The 14749-nt window shown below is 46.0% G+C and overlaps 1 protein-coding gene across 5 annotated transcripts in view; it reads right to left on the reverse strand.

Moving 5' to 3' along the window:
- Positions 1-4036: 4036 nt before the first annotated feature.
- The window catches only part of LOC149331222 (protein pellino-like), an 81686-nt gene continuing 70973 nt past the window's right edge, over positions 4037-14749 (reverse strand). For all 5 annotated transcript variants that reach the window (XM_089556392.1, XM_089556389.1, XM_089556393.1 and 2 more), the window contains exons 8-9: positions 13252-13367; positions 4037-10266 (exon numbers count right to left, since the gene is read on the reverse strand). In XM_089556392.1, the coding sequence (XP_089412518.1) occupies positions 10140-10266; positions 13252-13367 (243 nt within the window). In that variant the 3' untranslated portion in view covers positions 4037-10139. The remainder of the gene's footprint in view (positions 10267-13251; positions 13368-14749) is intronic.

A 14749-nucleotide genomic window follows, 5' to 3' on the forward strand; every position in this document is an offset into this window, starting at 1 on the left:
TGGCACGTGGCTTATGTCACTTAAAACCTTAAGCCATTAAGTTAACACTGGTGGTTAGTGCCAATGGTTAGCTCCAAGGTTTTGAAAAGAAGCTCTGCAACGTGAGGAAATTTTCTGCAAGAAACCGAAACTGCGCACGTGCGAAAGAGGAAGCTCAGTGCCTATGGCACCCAGTTCATTGCCATTGTACCACGCATGGAGGAAGGAAAATTTAGTTTTTCCTTCCTCCGTGGTACCACGTCATGCGCATTTTTTTTCTTCGCTATTGGCTGCAAGGAAAAGTATTAGAATCATAGTGAACTGTGTGGCCGTTATATCTGATAGCGACGAAGCAAAAGAAAGTGCATATATGCCATACATCGAGAGCTCACAGAGTTCAGAGTTTGGCACCGTAGAGACCGTAGTTGGTTGTATTAACTCTATGCATTGCAACAAGCCATCAGCGGTCGTTACCTTAGTGCTATAACATAAGTGCAATAACTCTATGGTTACATACGACCTCGTTTTCATACGAAAGAAAGCTTCAGATCTAGCCCCGCAGATCTTTAGCGAATTACTTTTTCTTATCAAAAACTTACACGGCATCGTCTAGTCCATGGAACGACCGCCTCCTCTATATTTTTTTTCAGGAAGCCATGATCGAAATCGATAGTATTCATGTAAAAGTTAACTTTAGGTAATCAGCTTCCTAATTAGTGTGATATTTAGACTAACTGACGTCCGCCGCGGCTCACAGTATGCTTCTATTTTTAACTGCCCATTTCTTTTTGGCGTGGACATTGCCTCTTCATACGACGTGCTGAAACCGGTTTTGCGCGCCAGCAGCGCAGGAGGGTGCTGGGGAAAGGGCCATCAAACAGCATACTGTAGTCAAACATAGAAAAGGGTGCAGAGCTGCAGAACAGACGGTGGCAACTATATGGCAGCATTGCCATGAACCGTTAACTGCATGCCTGTGTAGTCTACTTTTCTGTTAATGCAATTTACCGGTATATTCCCATATACCCAAGTTACTGGGATGCTATCTTCAGGTCTTTACCCTGTCTTGCATATTATTAAGCTCCTTTCATCTCTAATGTATTCTTTAGTCTAAGGGTATCATATAACGAGTATATTCTGGCAAAAAAAAGGCAACCATACAGCACGGTGCATCAATTCTTTCCTGCCACTTCTAAAAAACACAATACCACAAAGAAGCTACAGTCGTTTTAGCTCAAAGCAAACATGCTTTCCACTGCCTATCACTGACCCATGGCACAAAAGATTACAGTATACTAAGAAAAATTTGTTGAAGACTGCCCCAGTCACGCAGCCAGCCACACATGCTGAAACGAAAGACAGTGTTGTTGAAAATGGTCTTTATTTTCCTATGGTACATAGAAATACCAGTGGTGGTAAGGTATCGTATCTACATAGCTTCGGATGCACACTCGTACACACATTCGATAAATAGGTCCTCGCCAACGCGACGACAGACCGCAGAGGGGACGAGCGGCAAAGGCATAACATTATCATACACACAAGTGGGTTTAGTGGGTGTGTGTGTGTGTGTCTGTGTGAAAAACGTTCGTCTGTACACTGCCAAAAAGAGGTTAATAATAAACAGCGTGCATTCTCTCTCCTCACTACGGTGCACCCGACATCCATCATCGTAGACACGCAGCAGCGCAAGGCGCAAAACAAACAGAAGTGGCATTCAAAAGCAAGCGCCGTTCTCCTACTTCACCTAAATACACTGCAGTCGCGTCGCATTTCGCTGATTAAATAAACGTTCACTTGAAGGAAGGCAGAGCAGTGCGAGAGCATGGCATTACTGAATCCATCTGTGGGGCTGGCAAACGCTTGTTAGCAAAACAGTGATAGTTGTCACTTTGACAAGATTAAAAAAAAAAAAAAAACACCCGTCTGGGTTCCAAAACTTCTATCCTTCAAGAAATGGAGGGTTCAATAACATGTTCAAGCAGAATCTTTTTTTCTGATATGTTCCTCATTCTTGACCATGGCCAAGAAAAACCAGGAAAATCGGATACCAGTGTACAGATTGACTAACACAGTGTTGGTTCTGTAGCGATTCTGTAGCCAGGGGAAGTCAATGTAGCACTAGTGCATACGCAAGCACCCCCTGCCCCAAATAGCAATGGAGCCACTGTGCAGCCCTAATCAAAAGTTTATAGAAGGCAATGTTGGTAAACAACATTAATTCTGCCTACATCTTTTGCAACCAGCTCAGACAGAAGCAAACAATGTTACAGAAACCAATGCTCATCATCTTGTTTTCAATCAGTACAGCCAAAGGCACAACTCCATTGCTTTCTTCAAATCCACAGCATCCTCATTCATGGCACAGTGCGCCAATCTCCATGAACCAAAAGAGGGTGGTGAAAGAACTATGCCCTTTAAGATACGGCGTACACGGTCATGCAGTTCCCAGGTGTGACATTCTGTAGGCAATAAAAAACAGCGGCGAAAAATAAGCTGGTGGTTGGCGATTCAGAAACACAGCTAGGACACTGTCAAATTTCCTTTTCGCCTGTAAAAGACCATCAGCCCAGAAGCCAGTTCATCGTAGCACAGCCCTGGATGTCTTTTGCCAGTTTCTTGAAGCCCAAGTCATGAAAAAAGAATCTGCTAAGCTTGATGCATGCTAAAACAATGTTCTACATTCCTCACACAATGTGCATAGATGTAAACAGGAAAGAGCAATTCTATCAGAAATAAATGAGGGATACCATCAGACTGTTACCAAGAACAACAGGCGCCTGCTGTAAGAAGCCAAGCACCATCTTTTAAGGACCACTCAAGTTCTTTGGCAAAACCAAATCGCTTCACGAAGCTTATGGCTGTCCTACATGATAATCCTGTTCCTCAAGCTGGTTTCAGCCAGTATGCAATTCTGGTTTCATACGAGACTTAAGAGTACCCCAAAATTCTTCCCCTGCATGTCACACACTGCTAATACGATCAATTACTGTCGGCAACTAATCGGACTGAAAACATCCTTCAGACTTCACTGCACAAAGTATAGTAACCAAACTGACGCCTAGTGCAAAAGCTCAGCTGATGGCACACAGAAATTGAGGAACTTGTTAAGCACAGCACTAAGAAGTTTCTTGTCGGCGATACCTTGTGGCACCTATGACATCAGAAACACCCCCCCCCCCAAAAAAAAAAACACGCCCTCGAGACAAGCAGTCAAGCTTGTGGTCTCACTAAAGAAAGAAAAACCTAACAAACAAAAGGAACCAAAAATGGCCAAGTAAGTACAAACATATGGCAGGACCACAAACTGCACTCCCCTCTAACTCCAAAATATGTTCCTCGGAGTTAGTACGGACAGACACTGCACTTAAATACCCCAGAATTGGAAAACCAGGAAACGATACAGTCTAAACACAAATATGCCTATATGGGAGTAAAAAGGGAGTAAGATTTCTCCAGTGGGAGTTCTGGAGGACAGTTTACTCCCTTATTACTCCTCTCTGTTTAGAGTGTAGCAGTCACCCTCCGAAAACGGTGCATTTAAATACAGATAAGCTGCATTTTATACACCACAGCGCTGAACAAGCCCTAATATCACATGCCCCCTTGTAAAGCGTGTAGAAGTTTTACACGACAACTAATGGTCACTGCAGCCTCAGTCACTTCAAGCTGTCTGACGTGGTTAAAAGTGTTTTTTGCTGTTACTATTATCTGACTGTGCATCACGATGAATGCGTGAAAACTGCATATTTTGTGTGAGCTGGCTCACTGTTTCTCCCTGGACAAGCATGGCATTAGGAAACGCCTGATTCAGAGGCAAGCAAGTTACACCCCAGGCACAAATTCAGTCACTCTGATGCATATGTGCGCTAGATCAGGTTGCTAGTGAACAATGGAGTTAACGGCGTTTTATAACGGTGTAGCATCAAAAATGAGAACTGTGGATGGAAAATGCAAGCTGAAATCATTCTCCCCATTTTTGCATAGGCTACGTAAGAAAGAATATGCCATTCTAACACGGTACTGAAATGATGAAGATAAAACACACAAAACTTCCTTAACCACTTGCCAGAGCCATATATTCATTTTTCTAAAAAAAAAAAAAAACAAGCCGCAGAGAAATTTAGCATGAACATGAACAATGGTTGTAAAAGAAATGCAGATTTGACTGAAACTTTGGGTAATCTCATGCACTGGCTTCCACAAACAAACTCATCACAATAAAACAAACCAAGACCAATAAAAACTGGCAAGCCAAAGGTGAAAGAAAGCAAGAGAAGAAACGAAGAAACAAGAAAACACCTACCATAACAAAACTCGATCATGGAATGACTTTTTTCTTTTTGGGGGGGTTGGGATGATGACACGATTTCATAGTTTAAGCCCAAGACAATCACCAAACAGACCAAGTGCTGTTTCAGACGCAGGAGGTTTACATTATTCATAAGGCAAGAAATATAAAAAAAAAAATGTGTGCACACTCAAATGGCACGCAATGAAATGCACTTGTGAAATGTCACTGACCAACAATAATGCAAGAAAACGTAGGCAGAGACCTATATACACAAAACAGGCTTGAAATTAAGCATTTTGGTTCCACACGGAACTCAAATAGAACCAGAATTAAACATGAGAATTGTAAATCCATTAAGCAAAAAGATTTCTTTCTCCATGCCAGGCAGGAATTTGTAAACGTCATGAGTGTGCGAGACACTATGTGTAGGCTATACGCAACACATTCTTTGGCGCGAGACAAACTCATGGAGACTACACCAGAAGAGAGCACACACTCAGCAGCAGAAAGTGAGAACAGTCAACAACAAACAAATGAAAATCGAAAACCACAAAACACCTCGCATGCATTGTAACCTGGTGTGTAATCCTACTCGTATCCAAGTACAAAACAAATGCAGCTAAAGGAACACCATTGCTTCAGCATCCTCGGTGTCAAATAAAGGTGCCCGCTGTTTAAAGAGCAGTGTTCTAGAAGAACCATCAAGAAAAGAGCACAAGACGGTTGAAAGATTTGGTTTGGTTTATTAGGGTTTATGGTCCCAAAGTGACTCAGGCTATGAGGAACGTCGTAGTGAAGGGCTCTGGAAATTTCGACCACCTGGGGTTCTTCAACGTGCACTGACATCGCACAGTACACGGACCTCTAGAATTTCACCTCCATCGAAATTCGACCGCCGTGGCCCCGGTTGAAAGAGCAAAAGCCCTAAATAAGGTGCTTTGTGGAAAAAGGTCGTCGACATGGAAATTGCTGACACCCCCCCCACAAAAAACAATCCAAAAGTTCCATTTTATCTATGACAAACTCCATTACCTGAAACGTTCAAAGAAAGAATTCTCCCGCACGCAATGGATGTCCTTCAGAAGAATGTTCTTGCAGCTGTGCCATACTAAACACTGGAGTTCCGCACTGAATGTTTAAACCATCAAAAGATGTATCAAACTACAAAAGAGAAAAATTCATGCAATAACTCTTAGAAAGATGCCTGCGGCAAAGCTGAGCCAACGACACTCTGGCAATGGAACATAATTAAATTCCATTGCACAGGGAAATACGCCACGTAAATTAACATGTTACGATCAGAATAAAAAAAATGACAGCTAAGGCAGATAGACCGGCAACACCAAAAATCTTCCACGCACCTGACACCACCAGAAGGCAATTGTTTCAAGTGTTCTATGCAGAGCGTCCGCAGAGGACATCAAACCACACAATTACCTGCAAACACAAGCTCCTTTGCCAAAAGCAAAAACTCGCACACACGCGTTCCTCTTGTAGAGAGCACTGCTGCTTGTGTTCAAAGCAAATAATTAGATGAAAGAAAAAGCACCAGATAGCAGCCGGAAGGTCATCATCATCATCAGCCTGACTACGCCCACTGCAGGGCAAAGGCCTCTCCCATGTCTCTCCAATTAACCCTGTCCTCAAATGGCGCCATTTTTTGTGTTCAAAAACCAGCAATGGGCTTCCTTCCAGGCTGCACTCATCAGCAAATTTGACTGCGAAGGGCTGCTGCCTCTGGAGTCCTCGTCGGAAGTATGTAGGCCACTTAGCATTTCCTTGTCATGGAAGCAAGGCAAGCTAAGGTTGCCCAAGCTTCCGAAATTCTAGGCAGCTCAGTGGACTCTCTTACATGACATTTATGCCTCACTAGGAACGTCAAACACGTTCCGCCATTTGCTCCAGCACACAACCAAACAAAAGAAAAACAGTTTGCATTAAACGGCCTGCCTACTTCTGACGAACCCTGTATGCCCCTAGAGTTTCGGCGCTTGTACTTGCAAGCCACTTGATGGCAAATTTGAATATGCGAGAGCCAGACTTTGCAATATGTCTGTACACATTTCGCCAGCTACCGTAAGAGATCGGTGTGATATGGTTCACTTGTCAGGCATTGCACAGAGCGACTGAGGGTAGCCCATTGTACTTCTATCTCTATTCACTTTAATCCGAGTGAAAAGCCTGATGACAGAGGATACACATCCCACAGTAGACATCATAATTAATAACATGTGCTTATCCCTGAATTAGCATCAAAGGACAGGCAACTGTGTACGAATAACAGAAATTGAATGAAAATGTGTTCCACAGATGCCTTGAAACGCAAGACAGCAGAACTGAAACAGGACAGCAGAACTGTACCAAAGGCACCCCAGCGAGACTTGCAAAGTACATCCTCAACAGAGATCAAAGGAACATAGTGGCTTCCTTCGTACCCCACCTATGATTGACAGCAAATGAGAAATGCTCAGTGGATGAACAGGTGGATGATGGTTTCTTAAAAACACCAAAGGAGCGCCAAGATACAAAGCCTGATGATGCGGAAACAAAGTTAGGAGGCACAGAAAGTGCCGACGCAACACAAGAGGGTCAATCGGAATGTCTTATCGCGAATATCTAGCAAACGGGAAACGCCACGGATGCAAAAAGTAATCTGACACGAGAAAATTGGCACAGCTATGAAACACATGAAGAAAAAAAACATTCCAAAGACTCAAAACGCAAAACCCCAGCAAAGGAAAAGGAACACACCCATTCAACACTGTCATACATGCTGGATGATACATCCATTCTGCAGGTCTCTTTGCTGACAGTAGTGAGTGCAACTGGCTAGAACCAGCTGCGACAACCGATAGCTATGAATTCACGCCCACACTTTGACTGAGGACCCTGTGTTCAAGCTTTGCCTGTCAACTAAGAACACACTAAAGGGACCCTGAACCACCTTGTCGACCATGGCTTGGAGACTGCAGAGCACTTGAATGTTATGTCGCAAAATAAATTTACTCTAAACAAGAAACAAGACTGGACAAATTAAACGTATACAGTGTGCTGTGTTATAGTGCTACATGGGGCTCAACGTCGGAAGGCTTCAGACTTTCTTCGACCGCTTGGGGTTCTTTCAATGTGCCCCGACGTACCACAGACCACACGGCCTATCTTTTTCACTTTTTGTTTTGGATTTCATCCCCACCCCCCTCTTAGAACTTGGTCACCACAGTGGACAATCGATCCCACAACCTTGCAATCAGCAGAATAAAGGCTTAGCCACCTGGCAATTGCGCAGACTGAATTAATGCACAGTCTTCCATGCACTTGTCCACAGTACGTCAACTTTATTTACGAGCAACGTACAGCTTGAGGCAATATCTTCTCAGGCCTGTACTTCTCTGTGTTTCGTGTTTCACTTTCCATTTAAAAGGCATGTAGAGCCTTGACGTGAAAAGGTGTTCAGATGACAACAGCTGGTAGTATGTGCTTGTGTGTCTTCTTTCAGGTGTTGCCGGCTGAGCTCTTTTTCAAGTATAGAACATGCACCAACGCATTCGACTGTCTGTTGTTCAGAAGAATGTCGAGTCGAAGGGTTAGTGGTAGATGTCACCAAGACATCGTGGAGCTCGGCATTCCAGCACTGCACAATATTCCGCTTTTGCCATTTTCCGGTGTTGTTGTGCATGGCAAATCTGTTCTTGCCACTACCCTGAGCGGCAGCGAGAATAAGTGCCGAAACTGACCTCCCCATAGCCGACTACTGTATTACGTCATGACAGTGTGAGAAAAGAAACGGCAAGAAAGAAAGGAGATTTTACTTTCGCACTCCACATTCGAGCATTACCTGCTGAATACAACTGCACAACTTGGCCCAGACATTTATGATGGTACCTCGCCTAAATTAAGGAGGGGGTTAGGGCCCTTTCGAAGCCTGGTACTAGAAAATTTAAAGCCATGAATCATTTATTTAAGGATTGAACTTCGATGCATCATTGGCAGGGCAATGGGTAATGTTGTTTTCAGCTTAAAGAGCTCGTCACCTAAGCAAACGAAGTCTGAAGTGCATCACCGATGAAGTCAAATATCCAAAATCTCAAATATCCGTCACAGCTCCTATCCAGACCAGCCATCACATGGTATGAGACATGATAAATGAAAGTGGAAAGAAAGAAAATACAACAACAAAAATGTGTTCAACACACACAAAAATAAGAATACAAACCACACCAAGAACAATCAACCGCTGACTCCAAAAGTAACGTTGAAGTTGGCACAGCTAGAGATTCTGCGTTCCAAACGGTGCAAGAAACTCTCTGAAGCACACAAACCTCTCTCGTTTGAGAAAAGAAAAACTGCACCTACATCATTCGTGGTAGTGTTAAAGTGTGTTATTTGTTTCAGTTTTTATTTGTTTTTCTAAAAAAGCAGCAATTTCACAACAACACTGCACCTGCTTGGTCCTTTCGCAAAGATGTTTTTAGCAGAGGCCATTGTGGACAACGAAATGTACAGAGCGGTGCCAGTCATTATCTACCCACTTCATGGCTAGAGCTGGCTTATAGCAAACTCTACGCCGTGCTATTCAGAGGCCAAAAAAAAGCACACATATGCCTCATGTGGCATCTCTTTCCACCGCCACGAGTACACTTGCTTTATTCAATGTAATGCGAGACATTGCAATGCAATCCTGTCTGCCCCTCGACATTTCACGTAATGAACAGGGGCAAGCCGTCCACAAATGATAACATCTCCTACCCTCAAATACAGCCTCAGTTTGGGGCCTCTGTGGCATCAGTCAAACCCTGATCCGATGGAAAAAGGTGACAACATTATACCGATGCAACCTGGCTGGAGTCCATTTCCAAAACAGCGCAGTGTCACATCGGAATTACGGCATGAAATATGAAATATGTGACAACATTACAACTAACTTCGCGCCAGTTCTCAATATGGGTCCAAACCGCCACAAACTTTTGCGCAAATCACGGCATGATAGAACAAGATAGTCATGCGACAAAAAACAGCTCGCCTCCTCTCCACGCATGCAACATTTTGCCAAGTGCAAAAACTAGTAGTGGAACCAGGAATGAACACCTGTGGCGCACGGTCCCAGTCGGAGGAAAACAAAAGAAAACCTACAGGAACTGGGAGAAAGCCCTGCCGATACCATTTGCGCACCAAATGGAATCGTTTGCAAAAGGCTGCTTTTACTCCCGGCATAGCTGTTCCAAATCTGCTGGCTTAACCATTCCAGAGGTTTTTGATTTTCCCTTGAACTGGGCGGCTTGGCCCGATGGCAAACCTATTGCCCACCGCGAGCGCTTCCATCGCGTTTTCGTCTTCACTCGGCTGCCACCGATCGCCACCCATCGTGCGCCACAGGGGTCCAAGACTCCTGGAGAGAGGGCCGTGACTGGGTGCTTCGGTGGACAGGTGCATGCAAGCACACTTTAGCCACTTTAGCACGGTGGAACTGCTTAGCTGACGGCACGGCTTCCAACAAAGCAGCAGCCCTCTGACAGTCACAGCACTCTTGACGACCGAAGAACGCGACGACCGCAGAACCCCTCGCGCCGAGACTGCTCAGCAGGCAGAGACAGGGTGCATCCTGCAGTTGTTGCAGAACCACGGCCATCACCGACCTCTGGATGCCGGTCTCCCGTTGGCACTGGCAGCTGCCGTCGCTCGTGGAACCGAACGGAGGTCGCAGAGGAGGGGACGATCAAAGCGGGAAGCGATCACACCTCCCTTATCCCCCACCAAGCGCCCTCACTCTCCCTCTCTCCCGACGCTCGGTAGTGACTGCTGTCGGTGGCAACTGTCTCCTCCCCCAGCACCAGTGGCGCCCTCTGGAGGCCGCCGTGGGGTCGGGCGGTCAGTCGATGTGGTCCTGGAAGATGAGGCGCACGTATCCCGGGTAACCCTCCAGCTGGGTGGCGCAGAAGGGGCACGCAGCCTGCAGGCCGTTGGTGCCGTGCGGGATGGACACTGACGCCCAGTACCTGGAGAGAGGGGGGGGGGGGGGGAAGAGGACCACAGTGGTGCATCACAGTCAAAGCATAGGGCAAACATTCCATTCCGAAAGGGAGTTTCCAGGTCATGTGACATCAGCATCAGCTGTATGCACAAGGAACAAGAAGGCAGATTAATGTGACCTGTCAGTCACATTAATTGTCCATATGATCTTTGGTTTATGGGGGTTTAACGCCTCGAAGCGATTCAGGCTATGAGGGACGCCGTAGTGAAGGGCTCCAGAAATTTCCACCACCTGGGATCCTTTAACATGCACTGACATCACATAATACATGGGCCTCTAGCATTTCGCCTCCATCGAAATTCGACTGCCGCGGCCAGGATCGAACCCGCGTCTTTCAGGTCAGCAGCCAAGCACCATAACCACTGAGCCACCGCGGCAGCACGTCCACATGATCTGTTAATCGATCAGTCAATTAGCAGATAATTAACAGGTCACCTGACCGTGTAACGTGGCCAAGGGGTCACATGATCAACCATGTGACAAATTTAAACGGGTCACGTGACCTTGCAATGTGATGACACCATGTCGTGCAGACACGATGGCCATGACATCGAGGTTAGGAGTACGCTGATAACAACTGATGCTGTGAAAGAAAGAAAAAAACCCTCAGTCTTTTATCCTTACCTAAGGAAAGAAGTGAAGATGGTAGCGGCACTAACGACTAGAATTTCCCAGCAAACTGTCACCGAATAGAGTCACTGACCGATTTTTGGGGCTCGGCAGCACCAGAAAAATTGCCCGAGTAAGCAAACAGTCCGAGAGATCCACAAACTTTTAACAAAATCACTTTACCGAGAAAAACTGGCCTGAAAAATTGTCAATTTGGCCATTTGCTACGTTAAGCTTGTAAGCAATAAATATTAGTTGAGGGTTGAATCTATTTCTCCAACGATGGTTGCGAAGACAGAGAGAGAAAAATTTATTATGTAAAAGGAGACCGGAGTAGATTGTGAAGCTTTGATTGATGAACTCGTGGGATAATGTAACTGCCTCTGACTGCTCCCCTTCCCCAACAAATACCCCAGGAAAGAGTTGAGGTGAAATCGCAGGGGCCAGCGCCAGTGACCACAGAAGAGAGCTAGAGGCCAAAGCGAGAGAGCTGCCAAGACAGCGAGGCATTCCACCGGCCCCGTAACAACACAGGTGACATCAAACATGCGTCACTAGGAGTTGTAGCTAGCTGGATCACTGACGGGCCGAGGGTTAACTGGGTTGTTCATAGAAGGTTGTGGTGAAGTAGTACTACACCAGGGTGGCCAAATCCTGCTCTGGTGAGGAAGTGCGTTGACGGCATAAGAAGAATAAGAATGGGGTGGAGCACATAGGGCAGGTTCTCACAGATCATGAATGGCAGTTTACCAATATCCCTCAAGGGAAAAGTATACAACAGCTGTATCTTGCCGGTACTCACCTATGGGGCAGAAACATGGAGGCTAACGAAAAGGGTTCAGCTTAAGTTAAGGGCAACGCAGCGAGCATTGGAAAGAAAAATGATAGACGTAACATTAAGAGACTGGAAGCGGGCGGAGTGGGTGAGAGAATAAACGCGGGTTAATGACATCCTAGTTGAAATCAAGAGGAAGAAGTGGGCTTGGGCAGGGCATGTAATGCGAAGGCAAGATAACCGCTGGTCCTTAAGGGTAACGGAGAATTCCAAGAGAAGGCAAGCGTAGCAGCGGGTGGCAGATAGTTAAATGGGTCGATGAGATTAAGAAATTTGCGGGAATACGGTGGCCGCAGCTGACAAAGGACAGGGTTAATTGGAGAGACATGGGAGAGGCCTTTGCCTAGCAGTGGGCATAGTCAGGCTGATGATGATGATACTCGAAGCTGGAATAAGCACTGCCTCGAAGGATTGTAGGTATGCGAAATTCACAGCTGCTCTTGAGTGGACCTCTCATCTGCGCATAAGTGGGAAAAGTTTGCCCTAATGATGGACATCGGAGGTTTCAGTGCATCGGAAGGGTGCTCTGAACCCGCTTCAAGAAGAGGCATAATTAGGTCTTCCGCAGTGCCTGTGGCGAGAAAGGTGCTGTGGATGCAAGCATGGAGAACATTTCGAGGGCCGAGCTTCCCAGGCACCTCGCAGCTTATGAGCCCTGCAATGGGTCCAATGCCGATGAGACGGCACTTTTCTACAAGGCCCCGCCAGATAGGACACTCGCTTTTAAAGGGGACCCTTGCGTCGGCAGCAAGTGACGTAAGGACAGGGTGGCAGTTTTGCTGCGAATACGACCAGCACAGAGCAGCTGGAAAATCACAGAAACCAAGGTGCCTCAAGAATATAAGACAGCGACCCGTAGACCACCGGTACAACAAAAGTTCCGAAGATGACAACAACGCGTGTGATGAACTAACGCGTCACACAGTGACAGAGGCTGTTGAGGCCCTGAGTGCTCTGGAAGACATATGCGCAGGTTCTACAGTCGGCGCGCACGCACTGCATCAATTGGCAGAAGTGTGCAAAGTAGAGTAGCAGGGATGAAAGTTTCCCGCACGAGGCAGTCAACAATAACCGATTTTTTTTTTTTTTAAATAAAGGTAAGTCAACGTGGGGCACTATGTTGCGTTTTTTTCTGACCCCCTCAATAATTCGACATTCGGTTAATTCGGACACTCCTTCCGCTGCCACAAAATCCAAATCCGCTGCCACAAAATCCAAATCAAGGGGCTTTACTGTATTAGATATACTGGACCTCCTTCAGGCTAGAAACTACTGCGTCTACCAAAGGCCTGGGACACACAAAACCAAACAATGAAAGAAAGACACTTAAACTGCTTGTGCATAATAGTATGTAGAGTCCAGCTAGATCATGGCCCATACAAAGAACAAGGGGTGTCAGTAATGGCTGCAGAAGTTTGTGGCACTTAATTTCGCTGAAAAAACTGCTCGGGCCTCCTCAAATTAGCAGGGAGTACCGCAGCAACCGAGTGAGGAGGGGAAGCTCACTTGACGGTCTTCTCGGAGGCCATGTGCCCGCAGGGGTTGAAGGCGTGGTTCGGTGGGTCGTTGTCCACGTAGAAGGCCGGTTCAATGCCCATGCACAGCTTCACCACGGGGCCTTTCTGCAGCGCGGCAGAGAAGAGAGGAGGAGGGAAAAAAGACTTCACTCACGGACTCAGCTATCGACTACCGATACATGAAAATTTAACACCAAGCCAACGAAAACAGCAACAAACGATCATTATTACAATTTTCTCTCCTCGATTCGAAGCCATGGCACTGTCGCCTGGTGTTTGGTCTTGAATTCATGCTGACAGCTACAGACCACAGTAGCGTACGTGTCTCATGTTGCCATTTCCTAGCATTGATTGCAATGCAACTACAGACCTGCAGAGCCCAATACCCCCCCCCCCCCCTGTCAAGCACGCAAAATAAAGTGTACTTGCAAAGAGTGTCACTTGCTAAAGGTGCACTTTAGCACACCTAATCGGCTAGCACAGCGAGAACAGCCTCACTAAGTCTATCTCGTTTGAAGTGCCTGGGTTGAACATATTTGTGGAGCTCCACAACTTTCCTGTTGGCATCTCAACGTTTCAAGCTATATTTAAAAAGTTAATTTATTTAATTAAGTTATCTCGAGTAATTATTCAAGTAGGACGAGCAAAAAAAAAGGTACTGTAACTTTAGATAAACCCTAACAACATCCAGCGATTTCAGCTCTAAAGAATGTTTAGTTTTTATTTTTTTTTAAATCTTGGTCCAAGTTAGCTGGGACACTGTGTGTGTGTGTGTGTGTGTGTGTGTGTGTGTGTGTGTGTGTGTGTGTGTGTGTGTGTGTGTGTGTGTGTGTGTGTGTGTGTGTGTGTGTGTGTGTGTGTGTGTGTGTGTGTGTGTGTGTGTGTGTGTGTGTGTGTGTGTGTGTGTGTGTGTGTGTGTGTGTGTGTGTGTGTGTGTGTGTGTGTGTGTGTGTGTGTGTGTGTGTGTGTGTGTGTGTGTGTGTGTGTGTGTGTGTGTGTGTGTGTGTGTGTGTGTGTGTGTGTGTGTGTGTGTGTGTGTGTGTGTGTGTGTGTGTGTGTGTGTGTGTGTGTGTGTGTGTGTGTGTGTGTGTGTGTGTGTGTGTGTGTGTGTGTGTGTGTGTGTGTGTGTGTGTGTGTGTGTGTGTGTGTGTGTGTGTGTGTGTGTGTGTGTGTGTGTGTGTGTGTGTGTGTGTGTGTGTGTGTGTGTGTGTGTGTGTGTGTGTGTGTGTGTGTGTGTGTGTGTGTGTGTGTGTGTGTGTGTGTGTGTGTGTGCGCGCGCGCGCGCGCGCGCGCATATATGTGTGTATATATATATATATATATATACTGGCTTGGTTTATTAGGGTTTAACGTCCCAAAGCGACTCAGGCCATGAAGGACGCCGTAGTGGAGGGCTCCGGAATAATGTCGACCACCTGGGGTTCTTTAACGTACACTGACATTGCACAGCACACGGTTGGTTGGTTGGTTTATGAGGTTTAACGTCC

The sequence above is a fragment of the Amblyomma mixtum genome, chromosome 8 (genome assembly GCF_055824585.1).
Source record: "Amblyomma mixtum isolate Tamu chromosome 8, ASM5582458v1, whole genome shotgun sequence".
Lineage (NCBI taxonomy): Eukaryota > Metazoa > Arthropoda > Arachnida > Ixodida > Ixodidae > Amblyomma > Amblyomma mixtum.